Below are 23,463 nucleotides of genomic sequence, written 5' to 3' on the forward strand. Positions count from 1 at the left end.
TCCCGAGACAATCCCATCAAAGATGGTATAAAAATGAAAATAAATGCAACAATTTAAAAGATTTTACTGAGTTATAGTTCATAAAAGGAAATCACTCAATTGAAAATAAATACATCCTAAAACCTGTCAGTATTGGTGTGATGATCATTTTCTCAGGCAGCGCAACACATCTCCTTCACATAGAGTTGATCAGGCTGTTGATTGTATCCTGTGGAATGTTGTCCCACTCCTCTTCAATCGCTGTGTGAAGTAGCTGGATATTGGTGGGAACTGGAACACGCTGTCGTACACGTAGATCCAGAGTATCCCAAACATACTCAATGGGTTACATGTCTGGTAAGTATGTGGGCCATTGAAGAACTGGGACAGATCGTTGCGACATGGAGCCATGCATTATCATGCTGAAACAAGATGAAAGGCATGATAATGGGCCTCAGGATCCCGTCACAGTATCTTTTGGCATTCAAATTGCCATCGATGAAATGCAATTGTGTTTTGTTGTCCGTAGCTTAGCTTATGCTTATACCATAACATCGCCGCCACCATGGGGCACTCTGTTCACAACATTGATATTAGGTAACCGCTAACCCACACAACGCCATACACGTCTGTCATCTGTCCGGTACAGTTGAAACCAGGATTCATCCATGAAGAGAACACTTCTCCAGCATGCCAGTGGCCATCAAAGGTGAGCATTTGCCCACTGAAGTCGGTTACGAAGCCGAACTGCAGTCAGGTCAAGACCCTGGTGAGGACAACAAGCATGCAGATGAGATGAGGTGATGGAGGCAGATGAGTGACACGACAATGGGCCTCAGGATCTCATCACGGTATCTCTGTGCATTCAAATTGCCATCGATGAAATGCAATTGTGTTCGTTGTCCGTAGCTTGCCTGCCCATACCATAATCCCACCACCACCATTGGGTTCATAATGTTGACATCAGCAAACCGCTCGTCCACACGACGCCATACACACTGTCTGCCATCTGCCCGGTAAAGTTGAAACTCGGGACTTATCGGTGAAAAGCACAGTTTCTGATCGTTTGTGCAAAAAATCTTTGGTTATGTAAACCCACAGCTTCAACAGAGTGGCTGGTCTCAGACAATCCTGAAGGTGAAGAAGCCGGATGTGGAGGTCCTGGGCTGAGGTTTCCTGGGAGGTCCTGGGCTGATGTGTTTCCGGATGTGGAGGTCCTGGGCTGGCGTGTTTCCGGATGTTGAGGTCCTGGGCTGATGTGTTTCCGGATGTGGAGGTCCTGGGCTGATGTGTTTCCAGATGTGGAGGTCCTGGGCTGATGTGTTTCCAGATGTGGAGGTCCTGGGCTGATGTGTTTCTGGATGTGGAGGTCCTGGGCTGATGTGTTTCCAGATGTGGAGGTCCTGGGCTGATGTGTTTCTGGATGTGGAGGTCCTGGGCTGATGTGTTTCTGGATGTGGAGGTCCTGGGCTGATGTGTTTCTGGATGTGGAGGTCCTGGGCTGATGTGTTTCTGGATGTGGAGGTCCTGGGCTGGGCTGATGTGTTTCCGGATGTGGAGGTCCTGGGCTGATGTGTTTCCGGATGTGGAGGTCCTGGGCTGATGTGTTTCTGGATGTGGAGGTCCTGGGCTGATGTGTTTCTGGATGTGGAGGTCCTGGGCTGATGTGTTTCTGGATGTGGAGGTCCTGGGCTGATGTGTTTCTGGATGTGGAGGTCCTGGGCTGATGTGTTTCTGGATGTGGAGGTCCTGGGCTGATGTGTTTCTGGATGTGGAGGTCCTGGGCTGATGTGTTTCCAGGATGTGGAGGTCCTGGGCTGATGTGTTTCTGGATGTGGAGGTCCTGGGCTGATGTGTTTCTGGATGTGGAGGTCCTGGGCTGATGTGTTTCTGGATGTGGAGGTCCTGGGCTGATGTGTTTCTGGATGTGGAGGTCCTGGGCTGATGTGTTTCTGGATGTGGAGGTCCTGGGCTGGCGTGTTTCTGGATGTGGAGGTCCTGGGCTGATGTGTTTCTGGATGTGGAGGTCCTGGGCTGATGTGTTTCTGGATGTGGAGGTCCTGGGCTGATGTGTTTCCGGATGTAGGTCCTGGGCTGATGGTCCTGGGCTGATGTGTTTCCACGTGGTCTGCGGTTGTGAGGCCGGTCGGATGTAATGCCATATTCTCTAAAACAACATTATGGTAGAGACATGAACATTAAATTCTTTGGCAACAGCTCTGATGGACATTACTGCAGTCAGCATGGCAATTACACGCTCCATCAAAACTTGAGACATCTGTGGCATTGTGTTGTGTGACAAAACTGCACATTTTAGAGTGCTCTTTTATTGTCCCCAGCACAAGGTGCACCTGTGTAATGATCATGCTGTTTAATCAGCTTCTTGATATGCCACACATGTCACGTGTATGTATTATCTTGGCAAATGAGAAATGCTCACTAACAGGGATGTAAACAAATTTGTGCACAACATTTGATATAAATAAACTTTTTGTGCGCATGGAACATTTCTGGAATCTTTTATTTTAGCTCATGAAACGTGGGACCAAAACTTTACATGTTGCGTTTATATTTTTGTTCAGTACAGTTAACTCAGGCCTTGACCTTTTAAAAAAGATGTGTCACTTTCGGTCTACTTAAACTGTGTGTGTCTCAAATGGCACGAGTGCACAGCGCATTGTTATGATGCTGGATTTATGTGGACAAACATGCTCATGTAGCCTACTCTTAATTTGTTGACAATAAGATGAAAACACCATGAATGGTTGTGTTAAAATTAAAAGATAATGAAAATATTTTTTTATTGTTAAATTACATATCTTCACTATTAGGATGTTTTCTTCCCGTAGAAGGTCCGGTGAAAAAAAAATAGAGAACCCCTGAATGACAAAGTATAATTCACACTCTGGACTGAGAGTTGAGACGATAGATGGGTAGATGGCAGAGGATAATATAGAGGAGAAGAGTCAGGTCTGTGTGTGTATGTTCTCCTCTCTCCACTCAGTCTGTGGCAGGTCAAATCAAATCAAATTCTATTGGTCACCAGGGTAGGGTAGGTTACTTTATAAAAGTAATCCGTTAGTTACTAGTTACTAGTTACCTGTAGACAACTGTAATCAGTAACGTCACTTTTGTATTACCCAAACTCAGTAATGTAATCTGATTACATTCAGTTACTTTTCGATGACTTTCCCATTAACAGGCATTCGAAAGAAGACAAAAAGGTATGTTATCAATTGAATAACATCTATTGCAGGATAAATCAATGTTAACGTTTACATAGCTGGCCATATATGGATGTTATATGTTACTTTATGGGTTGGTTATGTAGGCTTCTTCTAACCCATCAATTTCTACAACATACAATAATAATATATTTTTTTTTTACCAGGCAAGTGAGTTAAGAATAAATTCTTATTTTCAATGAGGGCCTGGGAACAGTGGGTTAACTGCCTGTTCAGGGGCAGAATGACAGATTTGTACCTTGTCAGCTCGGGGGTTTGAACTCGCAACCTTCCGGCTACTAGTCCAACGCTCTAACCACTAGGCTTCCCTGCCGCCCCACAAAATATAATAATATAATAATAATATATCTTTACATTAATATATAAACTGAGCAATAAAAGCCACACTTTTATTCCATAGGCTTGGTTCGCACTATGCAGCTGCTGCAAGAGAGCATTTTTCACTAGCTGTCCACTGGTTTCAAAAACAATTGTTGACAATCAGGCCTACTACTGTTGTGTTGTCTGCAAATTAGATGATAGAGTTGGTGGCGTGTGTGGCCACGCAGAAAATGGGTAAACAGGGAGTACAGGAGGGGGCTGAGCACGCACCCTTGTGAGGCCCCTGTGTTGAGGATCAGTGAAATGGAGATGTTGTTTCCTACCTTTACCACCTGGGGGTGGCCCATCAGGAAGTCCAGGACCCAGTTGCACAGGGCGGGTTCAGACCCAGGGCCACAAGCTTAATGGTGAGCTTGGAGGGTAATATGGTGTTGAAGGATGAACTGCAGTCAATGAACAGCCTTCTTACATAGGTATTCCTCTTGTCCAGATGGGACAGGGCAGTGTGCAGTGCGATGGAGATTGCATCGTCTGTGGATCTATTGGGGAGGTATGCAAATTGAAGTGGATCTAGGGTGCCAGATAAGGTGGAGGTGATATGATCCTTAACTAGCCTCTCAAAGCACTTCACGATAACAGAAGTGAGTGCTATGGGGTGATAGTAATTTAGTTCAGTTACCTTTGCTATCAATGGTGGACATCTTGAAGGAAGCGGGGACAGCAGACTGGGATAGGGAGGAAAGATGTCCATAAACACACCAGCCAGCTGGTCTGCGCATGCTCTGAGGACACGGCTAGGGATGCCATCTGGGCTTGCAGCCTTGCGAGGGTTAACATGCTTAAATGGTACTCACGTCGGCCACGGAGAACAAGAGCCCACAGTCCTTGGGAGCGGGCCGCGTCGGTGGCATTATGTTATCCTCAAATTGGCAGAAAAAGGTTTTTAGCTTGTCCGGGAGCAAGACATCGGTGAGCAAGGCAGCTGCTTTTCCCTTTGCAATCTGTGATTGTCTGTAGACCCTGCCACATACGTCTCATGTCTGAGCCGTTAAATTGCGACTCCACTTTGTCTCTGTACTGACATTTTGCCTGTTTGTTTGCCTTACGGAGGGAATAACTACACTGTTTATATTAGAGCATATTCCCAGTCACCTTGCTGAGGTTAAATGCGCTTTCAGTTTTGCACAAATGCTGCCATCTATCCATGGTTTTAGGTTTGAGTAGGTTTTAATAGTCATAATGGGAATAACAAGGCCTTTACACTTCCTGATGAACTCAGTCACCGTGTCGTGTATACGTCAATGTTATTCTCAGAGGCTATCCAGAACATATCCCAGTCTGCGTTATCAAAACAATCTTGAAGCATGCATTCCGATTGGTCAGACCAGCATTGAATAGACCTTAGCATGGGTATTTCCTGTTTGAGTTTCTGCCTATAGGAAGGGAGGAGAAGGATGGAGTCGGGATCTGATTTTCCAAAGAGAGGGCAGGGGAGGGTCTTGTAGGCATCCCGGAAGTTGGAGTAGCAGTGGTCGAGTGTTTTTGCTGCGCGAGTACTACAGTCAATGTGTTGATAGATCTTCGGTAAAATTTTCCTCAAATTTGCTTCGTTAAATTCCCCAGCTACAATAAATGTGGCCTCAGGATATGTGGTTTCCAGTTTGCACAAAGTTTAGTGTAGTTCTTTGAGGGCTATTGTGGTATCGGCTTGAGGGGGAATATAAACAGCTGTGACTATAACCAAAGATAATTCTCTTGGGAGGTAACACGGTCGGCATTTGATTGTGAGGTATTCTAGGTCGGGGGGAAAAAAGGACTTGAGTTGTTGTATTTTATCACAATCACACTATGAGTAGTTAATCATGAAACATACACCACCACCTTTCTTCTTCTCTGAGAGATCCTGTCTGCGTGATGTACTGAGAACCCAGCTGGCTGTATGGACGGGGACAGTATATCCCAGAGAGCCATGATTCCGAGTATGAGTATGTTACAATCCCTGATGTCTTTCTGGAAGTAGATCCTCACCCTGAGCTTGTCTACTTTATTGTCCAGGTACTGAACATTAGCGAGTAATATACTCGGAGGCGGTGGTGGTGTGCACGCCTCCTGAGCCTGATTGAAATTCCACTCAGAATACCTCTTCCCCGCAGGCGGCGTTTTGAAGGAGCCTCTTGGATAAATTCAATTGCCCTAGGGAATACGAACAAAGGATCCAATTAGAGAAAGTTGTATTCCTGGTCGTAATGCTGGTTACCGCCGCTCTGATATCCAAAAGTTATTTCCGACTGTATGTAATAACACAGAAAACATTCTGGGCTAATAATGTAAGAAATAACATTACAAAAAAAACAAAATACTGCAAAGTTGCTTAGGAGTTAGGAGCAGAGCTGCCATGTCTGTCGGCCCCCTTCTTGTTCTCCATTCACTGTGTGTGTATGTTCTCCTCTCTCCTCTCATTCTGCAGCAGGTCCATCCATCTCCGGCATGAGGGCCATAAAGACTAAGTCTCAGGGCTAAATTACACTGATGCTCTGCCAAGCTGATGTTCAAAAAAAATAAAATGAATAAAAAACACACACACACACAAACAGATAGACAGACAGACAGACAGTCGCCCATGGATTGACTACAGTAATAGACCAGCTGTATCTCAGTGGAAGTGGTGTGTTACAGCCCAGAGGACAGGCGCCTGTCTCTGCAGCAGGTACTCTGTCTGTCTCTGCATCAAATCAAATTGGATTGGTCCCAAACAAATGGTTATAGCAGATGTTAATGCGAGTGTAGCGAAATGCTTGTGCTTCTAGTTCTGACGTGCAGTAATATCTAACAAGTAATCTAACAATTTCACAACAACTACCTTATACACAAAAGTGTAAAGGAATGAATGAGAATATGGGTGAGCGATGGCCGTGCGGCATAGGCAAGATGCAGTAGATGGTATACAGTACAGTATATACATATGAGATGAGTAATGTAGGGTATGCAAACATTATATAATGTTGCATTGCTTAAAGTGACTAGTGATGCATTTATTACATCCAATTTTGTATTATTAAAGTGGCTAGAGATTTGAGTCAGTATGTTGGCAGCAGCCACTCAATGTTAGTGATGGCTGTTTAACAGTCTGATGGCCTTGAGATAGAAGATGGTTTTCAGTCTCTCGGTTCCAGCTTTGATACACCTGTACTGACCTCGCCTTCTGGATGATAGCGTGGTGAACAGGCAGTGGTTCGGGTGGTTGTTGTCCTTGATGATCTTTTTGGCCTTCCTGTGACATAGGGTGCTGTAGGTGTCCTGGAGGGCAGGTAGTTTGCCCCCGGTGATGCGTAGTGCAGACCACACCATCCTCTGGAGAGCCTTACGGTTGTGGGCGGAGCAGTTGCCTGACAGGGTTCTCTCAATTGTGCATCTGTAAAAGTTTGAGCGTTTTCGGTGACAAGCCTAATTTCTTCATCCTCCTGAGGTTGAAGAGGCGCTGTTGCGCCTTCTTCACCATGCTGTCTGTGTGGGTGGACAATTTCAGTTTGTCTGTGATGTGTACACCGAGGAACTTAAAACTTTCCACCGTCTCCACTACTGTCCTGTCGATGTGGATAGGGGGGTGCTCCCTCTGCTGTTCCCTGAAGTCCACGATCATCTCCTTAGTTTTGTTGACGTTGAGTGTGAGGTTATTTTCCTGACACCACACTCTGAGGGCCCTAACGTCCTCGCAGTAGGCCGTCTCATCGTTGTTGGTAATCAAGCCTACCACTGTAGTGTCGTCTGCAAACTTGATGATTGAGTTGGAGGCGTGCATGGCCACGCAGTCGTGGGTGAACAGAGAGTACAGAAGAGGGCTGAGAACACACCCCGTGTTGATAATCAGTGGGGTGAAGATGTTGTTTCCTACCCTCACCACCTGGCAACCCATCAGAAAGTCCAGCTTAATGATGAGTTTGGAGTGTACTATGGTGTTAAATGCTGAGCTGTAATCTATTAACAGCATTCTTACATAGGTGTTCCTCTTGTACAGATGGGTTAGGGCAGTGTGCAGTGTGATTGTGATTGCGTCGTCTGTGGACCTATTGGGGCGGTAAGCAAATTGCAGTTGGTCCAGGGTGTCAGGTAGGGTGGAGGTGATATGGTCCTTGACTAGTCTCTCAATGCACTTCCCACCAGCCAGCTGGTCTGCACTCTGAGGGCGCGGCTGGGGATGCCGCCTGGGCCGGCAGTGGTTAACACGTTTAAATGTTTTACTCACGTTGGCTGCGGTGAAGGAGAGCCCACAGGTTTTGGTAGCAGGCCATGTCAGTGGCACTGTATTATTCTCAAAGTGAGCAAAGAAGTCTGGACTGGGGTTGGAGGTGGGAGGGGACAGACAGAACGGGAGCTGGTCTGGACTGGACTGACCTAGTGGTTAGAGCGTTGGACTAGTAACCGCAAGGTTGCAAGTTCAAACCCCCGAGCTGACAAGGTACAAATCTGTCGTTCTGCCCCTGAACAGGCAGTTAACCCACTGTTCCCAGGCCGTCATTGAAAATAAGAATTTGTTCTTAACCGACTTGCCTAGTTAAATAAAGGTAAAATGATGTTTCCCTTATATCCAATAGTTCTGTATGTAACAAGCCTTAAGATTGGGGTAACAGTGTAAGAAATAATACCCCCCCCAAAAAATACTGCATAGTTTCCTAAGAACGTAAAGCGAGGCGGCCATCTCTGTCGGCGCCATGTTGAAGAGTAATCAGCGCCATGTACTCTGTCTGTCTGTCTCTGCAGCAGGTATTTATGTCTGTCTGTCTGTCTCTGCATTAGGTACTACGTCTGCCTGTCTGTCTGTCTCTGCAGCAGGTATTATGTCTGTCTGTCTGTCTCTGTATTAGGTACTACGTCTGTCTGTCTCTGCAGCAGGTATTATGTCTGTCTGTCTGTCTCTGTATTAGGTACTACGTCTGTCTGTCTCTGCAGCAGGTATTATGTCTGCTGTCTGTCTGTCTGTCTCTGCAGCAGGTATTATGTCTGTCTGTCTGTCTCTGTATTAGGTACTACGTCTGCCTGTCTGTCTGTCTCTGTATTAGGTACTACGTCTGCCTGTCTGTCTGTCTCTGCATTAGGTACTACGTCTGCCTGTCTGTCTGTCTCTGCATTAGGTACTACGTCTGCCTGTCTGTCTGTCTCTGCAGCAGGTATTATGTCTGTCTGTCTGTCTCTGCATTAGGTACTACGTCTGCCTGTCTGTCTGTCTCTGCAGCAGGTATTATGTCTGTCTGTCTGTCTCTGTATTAGGTACTACGTCTGCCTGTCTGTCTGTCTCTGCATTAGGTACTACGTCTGTCTGTCTGTCTGTCTCTGCAGCAGGTATTATGTCTGTCTGTCTCTGTATTAGGTACTACGTCTGCCTGTCTGTCTGTCTCTGCATTAGGTACTACGTCTGCCTGTCTGTCTGTCTCTGCATTAGGTACTACGTCTGCCTGTCTGTCTCTGTATTAGGTACTACGTCTGTCTGTCTGTCTGTCTCTGTATTAGGTACTACGTCTGTCTGTCTGTCTGTCTCTGCATTAGGTACTACGTCTGCCTGTCTGTCTGTCTCTGCATTAGGTACTACGTCTGCCTGTCTGTCTGTCTCTGCATTAGGTACTACGTCTGTCTGTCTGTCTGTCTCTGCATTAGGTACTACGTCTGTCTGTCTGTCTCTGCAGATCAATGTGTCTCTTCTGTTTGAAAACGTTCCCTGCTGCCCCGTCTATAACCCTTGAAGACAGAATGTTTTTCAGCATTCTTTTTATAGTCACTTACCTGAAGTAAATGCAGTGGGGATGTTTCTCATTGTCAGCCATACCAGTCTTCATCCGGATGACCTTTCAACATCTATTCAGACCAGACTAACTTAAAGGACGTCCAGCTAATCAATGATAATCAACTGATGAGACGTGACAACCAGCAGACAATGCTTTTCCCTCGAGTTGTTCAACCCTGGGGCACCTAAGTTTAGGATTTAACCAAATGATGCATGACCAAAGTCAAAACCCCACCATTTAAGCAACCTTACCTGTCAATATAAACAGTCTATTTCCTCTCCCCGCTCCCTCATCGGTGAGCTGTCTTCCTATGCAAACTAGATCATAACTAGATCATAACCTAATTATTCCACTGTGAGGGCCACCTGTGGCTCTCTGTAATAACCAAAGTGTGTCACACACTCTCTCCTCTAATACACAGACGCCCCTGCATGTTGTTATTTTGATGCTCCCAATGGTGCTGCAGGGTTTGTTACATTAGTTGTTGAATTGTCATGTTGTGCCATTTAGTGTTTTCCTGTCTTAGTGATGATGGTTGGTGATGACTCTTGGGCTCCGTGTAACGCGTTATAGTATTGCAGAATGAACTACAGAGCCGCAACAGCTGAGGCATATCGCCCCCTTGTGTTCCATCAAGTTAAATACAATTTAATAAATAAATGTTTTGCCATCACCCACGTAATCTCTCTTAATATGATCACTCTGTTGTTGCAGAGAAATGCAGGAAATGTGTTCGGACGTTTAAAAAGGCTTCTAAAAGTTTGTAATTTCCACTAAAATGTATGACTTGATTTGCCCTAAAGAAAAATGTATCAACCCCTACAAACATAGCCATGAATCATTATGCACATAATAATTCACATTTACTGTTACTGGAGGATCATTTTCCTGCTGTGAGAAACTGGTCAAATTAAGATCTAATATCTATGTGTGTGTGTGTGTGTGTGTGTGTGTGTGTGTGCGTGCGTGCGTGCGTGCGTGCGTGTGTGTGCGCGCGTGCGTGTGTGTGTGCATGCGTGCGTGCGTGCGTGCGTGTGCGTGCGTGCGTGTGTGTGTGCGTGCGTGTGTGTGTGAGACACACACCATGAAAGATGCTGTTGTCTGTGAGGAAGTGGTGGCAGTACCGCAGCCCTCCCTTCCTGTTCACAACCCAGGAACTCATGATGGATGGATGATGGAGGGCGCAATGGGATGCCTGTGAAAGAGGAGAAAAGACAGAGACTCAGTGGGACTGGACACAATACAGTTCACCATCGGCCTAAGCTTTCTATCTAGGTTTCTTCCTTGGTTCCTGTCTTCTAGGGAGTTTCTCCGAGCAACTGTGCGTCTGCCTCCGCATTGCATGCTCCTTGGGGGGTTTAGCCTGGGTCTCTGTAAAGCACTTTGTGACAACTGCTCATGTAAAAAGGGCTCTATAGAATCTGACTGATTGATTCAACTAGTGTAGCTCTTGAGTCACTGATATTACTTTGTGTGGAATCAGACACCACCGACGTGACTTCTCGAGGTGTGATGTGATGACGCACAACAGCATTTAGAATGAAATACCACTTTCAACTCAAAGAGCCTAAAGTAAGAACTACCAGCCCTGAACTCTGGTCTAGACAGACTCCTCCTCTCAGGTCAGCTGACACCAGACACCCCAGCCTGTCAGGAGCCTCTCCTGAACTCTGGTCTAGACAGACTCCTCCTCTCAGGTCAGCTGACACCAGACACCCCAGCCTGTCAGGAGCCTCTCCTGAACTCTGTAGACAGACTCCTCCTCTCAGGTCAGCTGACACCAGACACCCCAGCCTGTCAGGAGCCTCTCCTGAACTCTGTAGACAGACTCCTCCTCTCAGGTCAGCTGACACCAGACACCCCAGCCTGTCAGGAGCCTCTCCTGAACTCTGTAGACAGACTCCTCCCTCAGGTCAGCTGACACCAGACACCCCAGCCTGTCAGGAGCCTCTCCTGAACTCTGTAGACAGACTCCTCCCCTCAGGTCAGCTGACACCAGACACCCCAGCCTGTCAGGAGCCTCTCCTGAACTCTGGTCTAGACAGACTCCTCCTCTCAGGTCAGCTGACACCAGACACCCCAGCCTGTCAGGAGCCTCTCCTGAACTCTGTAGACAGACTCCTCCTCTCAGGTCAGCTGACACCAGACACCCCAGCCTGTCAGGAGCCTCTCCTGAACTCTGTCTAGACAGACTCCTCCTCCTCAGGTCAGCTGACACCAGACACCCCAGCCTGTCAGGAGCCTCTCCTGAACTCTGTAGACAGACTCCTCCCCTCAGGTCAGCTGACACCAGACACCCCAGCCTGTCAGGAGCCTCTCCTGAACTCTGTCTAGACAGACTCCTCCCCTCAGGTCAGCTGACACCAGACACCCCAGCCTGTCAGGAGCCTCTCCTGAACTCTGTAGACAGACTCCTCCTCTCAGGTCAGCTGACACCAGACACCCCAGCCTGTCAGGAGCCTCTCCTGAACTCTGTAGACAGACTCCTCCTCTCAGGTCAGCTGACACCAGACACCCCAGCCTGTCAGGAGCCTCTCCTGAACTCTGTAGACAGACTCCTCCCCTCAGGTCAGCTGACACCAGACACCCCAGCCTGTCAGGAGCCTCTCCTGAACTCTGTAGACAGACTCCTCCCCTCAGGTCAGCTGACACCAGACACCCCAGCCTGTCAGGAGCCTCTCCTGAACTCTGTAGACAGAGGCTGTAAATCACAGGGAGACGGACCAGGAACAGATGGGAAAACAAAGAGGAGGAGAGGAGAGGAAAGATGAGAAGAGAGAGGGAAAGGACTGAGGGTTAAGGGGAGCAATGGAAAAACAGTGTGTTAGAGTGGTGGGGGGGGGACATGATAGGGAGAAGGGGATATGAAAGCTGAGGGGGAGATAGAGGAGAAAATTAAGGTTAGATCTGTGGGCAGAAGACTGAAGTGCCTTCAGAACGGGGTATGGTGGTAGGTACCAGTGGCACCGGTTTGAATGTGTCAAGAATTGCATTGGTGAGAAAGCCGTTCATTTGGCTCTCCAATTGACTTAGGGCACTGGCTGAGACCTATGTTTTTGCCAATTATCTGCAAATTAATTTATGAAACTTCCGATGAAGGAACAATAGGTAGTGGAGAACCTCCTTCTGGTCCAAATATGATAATTGAAGTCCTCACGGAATCCAAGCATTAAAACATAATTCAACATTCTAAAAAAAATGGTCTGGACTGGGGTTGGAGGTGGGAGGGGACTGACAGAACGGGAGCTGGTCTGGACTGGGGTTGGAGGTGGGAGGGGACTGACAGTTTGGGAGCTGGTCTGGACTGGGGTTGGAGGTGGGAGGGGACTGACAGAAAGGGAGCTGGTCTGGACTGGGGTTGGAGGTGGGAGGGGACTGACAGAACAGGAGCTGGCACTGGACTGATCCAGTTGGAGGTGAGCCAGTCTATAGGACTGACAGAAAGGGAGCTGGTCTGGACTGGGGATCCAGTCTGGCGAGGGGAAGTCTGACAGGTGAGACTGGTCTGGACTGGGGTTGGAGCCAGTCTATAGGCTGACAGAACAGGAGCTGAGCACTATATAAGGCATCCAGTCTATAGGTGATCCAGTCTACAGGTGAGCCAGTCTATAGGTGAGCCAGTCTATAGTTGAGCCAGTCTATAGGTGAGCAAGTCTATAGGTGATCCAGTCTAGAGCCAGTCTATAGGCGATCCAGTCTATAGGTGAGCAAGTCTATAGGTGAGACAGTCTATAGGTGAGCCAGTCTATAGGCAATCCAGTCTATAGGTGAGCCAGTCTATAGGCAATCCAGTCTATAGGTGAGCCAGTCTATATAGCCAGTCTATAGGTGAGCCAGTCTATAGGTGAGCCAGTCTATAGGTGATCCAGTGAGCCAGGCAATAGCTGATCCAGTGAGCCAGTCTATAGGTGAGCCAGTCTATAGGTGAGCCAGTCTATAGGTGAGCCAGTCTACAGGTGAGCCAGTCTAAAGTAGCAGGAGATTAGGGGTGGTCTGGACTGGACTGGGGTTGAAGGTGAGAGGTCACTGCCCTATTTAACTGCTCCACTGTGACAGAGACATGACAGGGTTGAGACAGGAGGTTGCTAATGACTCCCAGACACATGACCTCTGTGTGTTTATTCTGATATGGTAAACATGTGAAGATGACTAGTACTGGTACCTCCTGTATACAGCCAAGTTATCATTACTCATTGTGTATTTATTATTATGTGTTATTATTGTTCTATTATTTTCTAGTGTTCTCTCTGTGTTGTGGGGAAGGGCCCATCAGTCAGCATTTCACTGTTAGTCTACACCTGTTGTTAATGAAGCATGGGAGAAATACAATTTGATTTGATTTGAGTTTTATGATAGAATACATTTTGTTTGTTTGCTATTCACACCACTTATCATAGCTTTATAATTAGGCTAGTTTTTGGCCAATATCAGAATTTATAAAAACACATATACTGTATGGTTCTTCGTTTGCAAGGGTTCATTAAGATGTATCTAATACAGCCCCTACAATATCATAATATCTATCCCTGTAGACTGTACAACTTTGACATCCAAACACTGATCAAATGTGAAAAATACATTACATTTATACGAGCACATAGATGAAACAGTGAAATGTTGCCTGGCTCTCTCTCCTCTCTTCCATAAAGACAAATAGCATTGTCAGATCTCATATAGGAAGCCAATATAAATCTGCCACATATACTCCGTACTGAATCTGTAACTAGACAGAGAATGGCTGTTGCTGAGATCCACGGTGGCTTGGCCCAGAGGGGTATTAATGGACATGAATGTGTAGTCATGCAGTTGGTAATGTGAACATGCCTCTCCTCTCCTCCCCTCATTTCCTCTCCTTTCCGTAACCCAAGCCACCCACTCAGACATGGGAAGGCTCCAAGCCCAGGGGAACACAATATTCTCCTTCCTGTCCAACGGGGTAGTGTGAAAACCTGCCTGGTAAATAAATGCAGTCCGACCAGTTGTCCTCTCATTCTGAAGGTTGTGTCATAAAGAGTGGATATCCTCTCATTCTGAAGGCACACAAGTGTCATCGGATGTATCTGTCTGTAGGTAATCCATACAAATGAATGGAATTATGGAGATATATAGAGATATTAAACCATCATCTGAAGGTAACCCATACAAATGAATGGAAGTATGGAGATATATAGAGATATTAAACCTTCATCTGAAGGTAACCCATACAAATTAATGGAAGTATGGAGATATATAGAGATATTAAACCTTCATCTGAAGGTAACCCATACAAATTAATGGAAGTATGGAGATATATATAGATATTAAACCTTCATCTGAAGGTAACCCATACAAATTAATGGGAGTATGGAGATATAAACTCAGCATAAAAATAAACGTCCTCTCAATGTCAACTGTATTTATTTTCAGCAAACTTAACATGTGTAAATATTTGTATGAACACAACAAGATTCAACAACTGAGACATAAACTGAACAAGTTCCACAGACATGTGACTAACAGAACAAAGGGGGGGTCAAAATCAAAAGTAACAGTCAGTATCTGGTGTGGCCACCAGCTGCATTAAGTACTGCAGTGCATCTCCTCCTCATGGACTGCACCAGATGTGCCAGTTCTTGCTGTGAGATGTTACCCCACTCTTCCACCAAGGCACCTGCATAGTTCCCGGACATTTCTGGGGGAATGGCCCTAGCCCTCACCCTCCAATCCAACAGGTCCCAGGTCGTGCTCAATGGGATTGAGATCCGGGCTCTTTGCTGGCCATGGCAGAACACTGACATTCCTGTCTTGAGGAAATCACGCACAGAACAAGCAGTATGGCTGGTAGCATTGTCATGCTGGAGGGTCATGTCAGGATGAGTCTGCAGGTAGGGTACCACATGAGGGAGGAGGATGTCTTCCCTGTAACGCATAGAGTTGAGATTGCCTGCAATGACAACAAGCTCAGTCCGATGATGCTGTGACACACTGCCCCAGACCATGACGGACCCTCAACCTCCAAATCAATCCCGCTCCAGAGCACAGGCCTCGGTATAACGCTCATTCCTTCGACAATAAACGAGAATCTGACCATCACCCCTGGTGAGACAAAACCGTGACTCGTCAGGGAAGAGCACTTTTTTGCCAGTTCTGTCTGGTCCAGCGACGGTGGGTTTGTGCCCATAGGCAACGTTGTTGCCGGTGATGTCTGGTGAGGACCTGCCTTACGACAGGCCTACAAGCCCTCTGTTCAGCCTTTGTGGACAGTTTGAGTACATGTAACCAATGTGAAATGGCTAGCTAGTTAGCGGGGTGAACGCTAATTGCGTTTCAATCGATGACATCACTTGCTCTGAGACCTTGAAGTAGTTGTTCCTCTTGCTCTGCAAGGGCCGTGGCTTTTGTGGAGCGATGGGTAACGATGCTTCGTGGGAAGCAGCTGCTGATGTGTGCAGAGGGTCCCTGGTTCGAGCCCAGGTTGGGGCGAGGAGAGGGACGGAAGCTATACTGTTACATACGGATGGAGGGATTTTGAGTTCCTGGTGTAACTTGGGCAGTTGTTGTTGCCATCCTGTACCTGTCCCACAGGTGTGATGTTCGGATGTACCAATCCTGTGCAGGTGTTGTTACACATGGTCTGCCACAGCGAGGACGATCACCTGTCCGTCCTGTCTCCCAGACGTTGCAATTTATTGCCCTGGCCACATCTGCCGTCCTCCTTGCAGCATGCCTAAGGCACGTTCACACAGCTGAGCAGAGAACCTGGGCATCTTTCTTTCAGTGTTTTTCAGAGTCAGTAGAAAATCCTCTTTAGTGTCCTAAGTTTTCAAAACTGTGACCTTAATTGCCTACCGTCTGTAAGCTGTTAGTGTCTTAATGACCGTTCCACAGGTGGATGTTCATTAATTGTTTATGGTTCATTGAACAAGCATGGGAAACAGTGTTTAAACCCTTTACAATGAAGATCTGTGAAGTTATTTGTATTTTTACAAATTATCTTTGAAAGACAGGGCCCTGAAAAGTTTATACAGATATTAAACCTGTATGGAGATATATATAGATATTAAACCTTCATCTGTTAGTAACCCATACAAATGATTGGAAGTATGGCGATATATATACAGATATTAAACCTTCATCTGATGGTAACCCATACAAATATACAAATTAATGGAAGTATGGAGGTAGTTTTGTGCCATCCAAAATAAGGGGTTAAATATGTGTAAAACAAAATAAAAATATTATATGGGGTTAAGGAGAGATGGATGGGGCACAGAGAAAGAGGCCTTTGAGAATTTCCTCCATGAGCCGAACACAGATGCTGCCAGCAACCTGGACACTCGGGCGAAGAATGTGATGTGTATTTACAGCAATGCACTGGAAGCATGTCACCATGGTATCAAGACTGGCGAAGGTATCAAGACTGGCGAAGGTATCAAGACTGGCGAAGGTATCAATACGGGCAAGGTATCAATACAGGCAAAGGTATCAAGACTGGCGAAGGAATCAAGACTGGCGAAGGTATCAAGACTGGCGAAGGTATCAATATATCAAGACTGGCGAAGGTATCAAGACTGGCGAAGGAAGCAAGACTGGCGAAGGTATCAAGACTGGCGAAGGTGTCACGCCTTGGTCTTAGTATTTTGTGTTTTAGTTAATTAGTTGGTCAGGCCAGGGTGTGACATGGGTTTATGTTATTGTGTTGTCGTATTGGGGTTTTTGTAGGCATTGGGATTGTGGTTGATTAGGGGTGTGTTTAGTTTAGGTTTGGCTGCCTGAGGCGGTTCTCAATCAGAGTCAGGTGATTCTTGTTGTCTCTGATGGGGAACCGTATTTAGGTAGCCTGGGTTTCACTGTGTATTTCGTGGGTGATTGTTCCTGTCTCTGTGTAGTTTCACCAGATAGGCTGTAATTAGGTTTCACGTTCCGTTTTGTTGTTTTTGTATTTTGTATCAGTTATTTCATGTACCGCGATTCATTCATTAAAAACATGAGTAACCACCACGCTGCATTTCGGTCCGAATCTCTGCCAACAAACGTTAAGAAGGTAGCAAGACCGAAGGTATCAATACTGGAAGGTATCAAGACTGGCAAAGGTATCAATACTGGCGAAGCTAGCAAGACTATATCAAGACTGGCAAAGGTATCAATACTGGCGAAGGTAGCAAGACTGGCGAAGGTATCAAGACTGGCGAAGGTATCAAGACTGGCGAAGGTATCAAGACTGGCAAGGTAGCAAGACTGGCGAAGGTAGCAAGACTGGTGAAGGTATCAATACTGGCGAAGGTATCAAGACTGGCAAAGGTAGCAAGACTGGCGAAGGTAGCAAGACTGGCGAAGGTAGCAAGACCGGCAAAGGTAGCAAGACTGGCGAAGGTATCAATACTGGCGAAGGTATCAAGACTGGCAAAGGTAGCAAGACTGGCGAAGGTATCAAGACAAGTTGACTAGTGGAGCAAGTCCCCAGTATATGATCATTTCGCAAGACTCAAGCCCGGTTACACTTATAATGCATATGTGTCTTCATAATTGTTCTTGCTAATAGTTCTTATTAATGTGGGACCAATACCTTTTAGGCTTATTCAATGTGTAATAGCAGTGGTATTACCCCATGTGGACACTTTGGTGAGGTTGAAAGGACACTTGAATGTCCCCTGGATGTCCCCTGACAGCACCACAATGTTTAAGAGAGGTTTATATTGCAGAAATTGTGTTTTTAAAGTGACATTTGTTAACTGCCTTGTTCAGGGGCATAACGTTAACTGCCTTGTTCAGGGGCATAACGACAGATTTTCACCTTGTCAGCTCAGGGGTTCCAATCTTGCAGCCGCACAGTTAAGTAGTCCAACGCTATAACCACATGCACTCCACGAGGAGACTGCCTGTTACGCGAATGCAGTAGAAGCCAAGGTAAATTGCTAGCTAACATTAAACTTATCTTATAAAGAAACAATCAATCATAATCACTAGTTATAACTACTAATCCAGTTTAGCAGGCAATATTAACCAGGTGAAATTGTGTCATTTCTCTTGCGTTCATTGCACGCAGAGTCAGGATATATGCAACATTTTGGGCTGCCTGGCTCATAGCAAACTAATTTGCCAGAATATTACGTAATTATGACATAACATTAAAGGTTGTGCAATGTAACAAGAATATTTAGACTTAGGGATGCCACCCGTTAGATAAAATACCGAACGGTTCTGTATTTCACTGAAATAATAAACGTTTTGTTTTCGAAATGATAGTTTCCGGATTCTATCATATTAATGACCTAAGGCTCGTATTTCTGTGTGTTATTATGTTATAATTAAGTCTGATTTCATAGAGCAGTCTGACTGAGCAGCAGCAGGCCTGTACTCATTCATTCAAGCAGCTCTTCGCAAGCACAGGGCTGTTTATGACATCAATCCTATCAGCCTAATGGCTGGTGTAACCAATGTGAAATGGTTAGCTAGTTAGCTGGGTGTGCGCTAATACGGTTTCAAACGTCCCTCGCTTTTAGATTTGGAGTAGTTATTCCCCTTGGCCGTGGCTTTTGTGGAGCGATGGGTAATGATGCATCGAGTGTGGCTGTTGTCGATGTGTTCCTGGTTCGAGCCCAGGTAGGGGCGAGGAGAGGCACGGAAGCTATACTGTTACACTGGCAATACTAAAGTGCCTATAAGAACATCCAATAGTCAAAGGTATATGGAATACAAATTGGAACCTTCTAATATTGAAGTCTCATGTTAAAAGGAACCACCAACTTTCATATGTTCTCATGTTCTGAGCAAGGAACTTAAACGTTAGCTTTTTTACATGGCACATATTACTTTCTTCTCCAACACTTTGTTTTGCATTATTTAAACCAAATTGAACATGTTTAATTATTTATTTGAGGCTAAATTGATTTTATTGATGTTTTATATTAAGTTAAAATAAGTGTTAATTCAGTATTGCTGTAATTGTCATTATTACAAAGAAAAAAAAGAAAAGAAATTGGCCAATTAATCGGTATCGGCTTTTTGGTCCTTCATTAATTGGTATCGGCTTTTTTGGTCCTTCATTAATCGGTATCGATATCGGCATTGAAAAATCATAATCGGTCGACCTCTACTTAGGACACATTGGAGAGGTTGAGTGAACACTTGGAGATGTCCCTGGACCACACCTGACACCCCTGACTAAAGCATCTGTTCTTGTTGTTGTGTGGAATTCAAAAAATAAAAAAAGGAAACGGTCACTTTGTGTTTGACCCTGTGTCTTCTGAACTGTGCCATTCCTATCTATGTTCTGACCATTTCCTTATAATGTCCCAGATGTTTTCTTTCTAATGATACCAAGTTTATGCATGTTCTTAATCATACAACTGTTCATTAAAAGCTATTACTTTTGGGTACGTCTACTGAGGTAGAAATCTACATTTTTGCCATTAATTTTAAGCTGTTAAATGAGATGGGGATGGTCAACCTCCTCTGGCTGGCCATCAGCTGTACACACCACAGTACTAGCATGATATGATGGGGCAGGAAAAGCCTGGGGTAGTGTGGTGCTTCCCTATTTAACTTCACTGTTAATCAGTGACTGTGTTGGGCACTATAAACTCTTTGATTCAACCATCAGTGAGCATCCGCAGAGTTAGACTGGTCAACGATTGACAGAGTATTAAACAATCTGTTTCTCTTTTAGGCTACTCTTTGCTCACCAATAGCTTTTTCTATATTAGAGGGGTTTTCTATACTAGAGGGGTTTTTTCTATACTAGAGAGGTTTTTCTAAACTAGAGGGGTTTTTCTAAACTACGGTGTTTTTTCTATACTAGAGGGTTTTTCTATACTAGAGGGTTTTTCTATTCTGTTTTCACCTCATTCCATTCTCTATCTCTCTCCTCATCTCTCCTCAGTCCTGTCTTTCTTTCTTTCACACACACACACACACACACACACACACACACACACACACACACACACACACACACACACACACACACAGTGCCAAAGTGCTTCTGATTTCATCCCAAACTGAAACACCATCTGTGGTTTTTGAGATAACTCAATAAATCAAAAGGTGATCGATCGGCTTTGCCAGCGCTCAGTCCAGCGTCGTTAAAAGTGTCTGTGTGTCTAAATTAGATTGGCCATCACATCAAAATTACACACAAAAGAGAGCATCTGTCTCCCCTGAGTATGTGCTCACACACACACACACAAACACAAACACACAGAGATTCTCAATTGAATTGAGGTCTGGGCTTTTACTAGGCCAATTCAAGACATTTAAATGTTTTCCTTTAACCACTCGAGTGTTGCTTTAGCAGTATGCTTAGGGTCATTGTCCTGCTGGAAGGTGAGCGTCTTATCTGACCAGAGTACCTCCTTCCATATGTTTGGGGAGTCTCCCACGTGTCTTTTGGCGAACACCAAACGTGTTTGCTTATTTTTCTTTAAGCAATGGCTTTTTTATGGCCACTCCTCCATAAAGCCCAGCTCTGTGGCGTGTACAGATTAAAGTGGTCCTATGGACAGATGCTCCAATCTCCACTGTGGAGCTTTGCAGCTCCTTCAGGGTTATCTTTGGTTTCTTTGTTGCCTCTCTGATCAATGCCCTCCTTGCCCAGTCCATGAGTTTTGGTGGGCGGCCCTCTCTTGACAGGTTTGTTGTGGTGCCACATTCTTTGCATTTTTTTTATAATGGATTTAATGGTGCTCCATGGGATTTGAAAGTTTCAGATATCTTTTTATAACTCAACCCTGATCTGTACTTCTCCACAACTTCGTCCCTGACCTGTTTGGAGAGCTCCTTGGTCTTCATAGTGCCGCTTGCTTGGTGGTGCCCCTTGTTTAGTAGTGTTGCAGACTCTGAGGCCTTTCAGAACAGGTGTATGTATACTGAGATCATGTGACAGATCACGTGACACTTAAATAAAGTTCACCTGTGTGCAATCTAACTAATTGTGTGACTTCTGAAGGTAATTGGTTGCACCAGGTCTTATTTAGGGGCTTCATAGCAAAGGGGGTGAATTGTATTTTTGGAGAAAAACAAACAAACATTTCACTTCACCAATTTTGACTATTTTGTGTATGTCCATTACATGAAATCCAAATAAAACTCCATTTAAATCCAATCTAACTAATTGTGTGACTTCTGAAGGTAATTGGTTGCACCAGGTCTTATGCACGCACCACTTTGCCGCTTTTTTAAATGTATTTTTGGAGAAGAAAAAAAAAACATTTCACTTCACCAATCCATTTAAATTAGAGGTTGTAATGCAACAAAATAGGAAAAACACCAAGGGGGTGAATTCTTTCGCAAAGCACCGTACAGGGGCACCGGTACCTAGTCGGTGTGCGGGGTAAAGGTTAGTTGAGGTAATCTGTACATGTTGGTGGGCGGAGTGAGTAAACATAGATAACAAACAGCGAGTAGCAGCAGTGTAAAAAAGGGAGGGGGGGTCAATGTAAATTGGTGGGGATTTTGTTAATTGTTCAGCCGTCTTATGGCTTGTGGGTAGAAGCTGTTGAGGAGCCTTTTGGTCCGAGACTTGGCACTCAATCCTGCTTGCAGTGAGATAGCAAAGAAAACAGTCTATGACTTGGGTGACTGGAGTCTCTGACAAAAAAATTATAGGCTCTCCTCTGACACCTATTATCTAGGTCCTGGATGGCAGGAAGCTTGGCCCCAGTGACGTACTGGGCCATTCGCACTACCCTCTGTAGCACCTTACGGTCAGATGACAACCAGTTGCCATACCAGGCAGTGATGCAACCAGTCAAGATGCTCTCGATGGTGCAGCTGTAGAACCTTTTATTTTTGTCATGCCCTTTTCACGAATATCATGGTATGTTTGGACCATGATAGTTCCTTGGTCACCAAGGAACTAGAAAATCTCAACCCGCTCCACTACAGCCCCGTCAATGTTAATGGCGCCCTGTTTGGCACACCTTATCCTGTAGTCCAAGATCAGCTCTTTTATCTTGCTCACATTGAGGTAGAGGTTGTTGTCCTGGCACCACACTGCCAGTTCTCTGACCTCCTCCCTCCGTCTCATCGTTGTCGGTGATCAAATCTACCACTGTTGTGTCCTAAGCAAACTTAATGATGGTGTTGGAGTCGTGTTTGGCCATGCAGTCGTGGGTGAACAAGGAATACAGGAGGGGACTAAGTACACACCCCTGAGGGGCCCCAGTGTTAAGGATCAGCGTGGCAGACGTGTTGTTGCCTACTCTTACCACCTGGGGCGGCCCATCAGGAAGTCCAGGATCCAGTTGCAGATGGAGGTGTTCAGTCACAGGGTCCTTAGCTTAGTGCTTCGTGGACACTATGGTGTTGAACGCTGAGCTGTAGTCAATGAACACCATTCTTACATAGGTGTTCATTTTGTCCAGGTGAGAAAGGGCAGTGTAGAGTGTGATTGAGATTGCATCATCTGTGGATCTGTTGGGGCAGAATGTGAATTGGAGTGGGTCTAGGGTGTCCTGGAGGATGCTGTTGATGTGAGCCATGACCAGCCTTTCAAAGCACTTCATGGCTACCGACATGAGTGCTACGGAGCAGTAATCATTTAGGCAGGTTACCTTTGCTTCCTTGGGCACAGGGACTATGGTGTTCTGCTTGAAACGTGTAGCTATTACAGACTCGGTCAGGGAGAGGTTGAAAATGTCAGTGAAGACAATTGACAGTTGGTCCACGCATGCTTTGAGTGCACGTCCTGGTAATCCGTCTGGCCCAGCTGCTTTGTGAATGTTGACCTGTTTAAAGGTTTTGTTCACATTAGCTACCGAGAATATGATCACACAGTTAACCAGAACAGCTGGTTCTCTCGTGCATGCTTCAGTGTTGCTTGCCTCGAAGCAAGTATAACAGGCATTTAGCTAGTCTGGTAGGCTTGCGTCACTGTGCAGCTCGCGTCTGTGCACAGGTCAGATCAGGGATATTGCCTCTGCATATTGAAACAGGTCAGATCAGGGATATTGCCTCTGCATATTGAAACAGGTCAGATCAGGGATATTGCCTCTGCCTATTGAAACAGGCAGAAGGCAGATCAGGGGTATTGCCTCTGTGTATTGAAACAGGTCAGATCAGGGATATTTCCTCTGCGTATTGAAACAGGTAAGATCATGGATATTGCCTCGGCGTATTGAAACAGGTCAGATCGGGGATATTGCCTCTGCGTATTGAAACAG

General features: G+C 45.6%; 1 protein-coding gene across 1 annotated transcript in view; it reads right to left on the reverse strand.

Annotated features, from left to right (window-relative positions):
• LOC135553473 (1-phosphatidylinositol 4,5-bisphosphate phosphodiesterase eta-1-like) overlaps nt 1-11,004 on the reverse strand; it is a 227,314-nt gene extending 216,310 nt beyond the window's left edge. Inside the window, exon 1 of the mRNA XM_064985579.1 lies at nt 10,406-11,004. Within this exon, the coding sequence (XP_064841651.1) occupies nt 10,406-10,484 (79 nt within the window). The 5' untranslated portion in view covers nt 10,485-11,004. The remainder of the gene's footprint in view (nt 1-10,405) is intronic.
• Nucleotides 11,005-23,463: the final 12,459 nt, after the last annotated feature.

Source organism: Oncorhynchus masou, chromosome 13, assembly GCF_036934945.1.
Source record: "Oncorhynchus masou masou isolate Uvic2021 chromosome 13, UVic_Omas_1.1, whole genome shotgun sequence".
Lineage (NCBI taxonomy): Eukaryota > Metazoa > Chordata > Actinopteri > Salmoniformes > Salmonidae > Oncorhynchus > Oncorhynchus masou.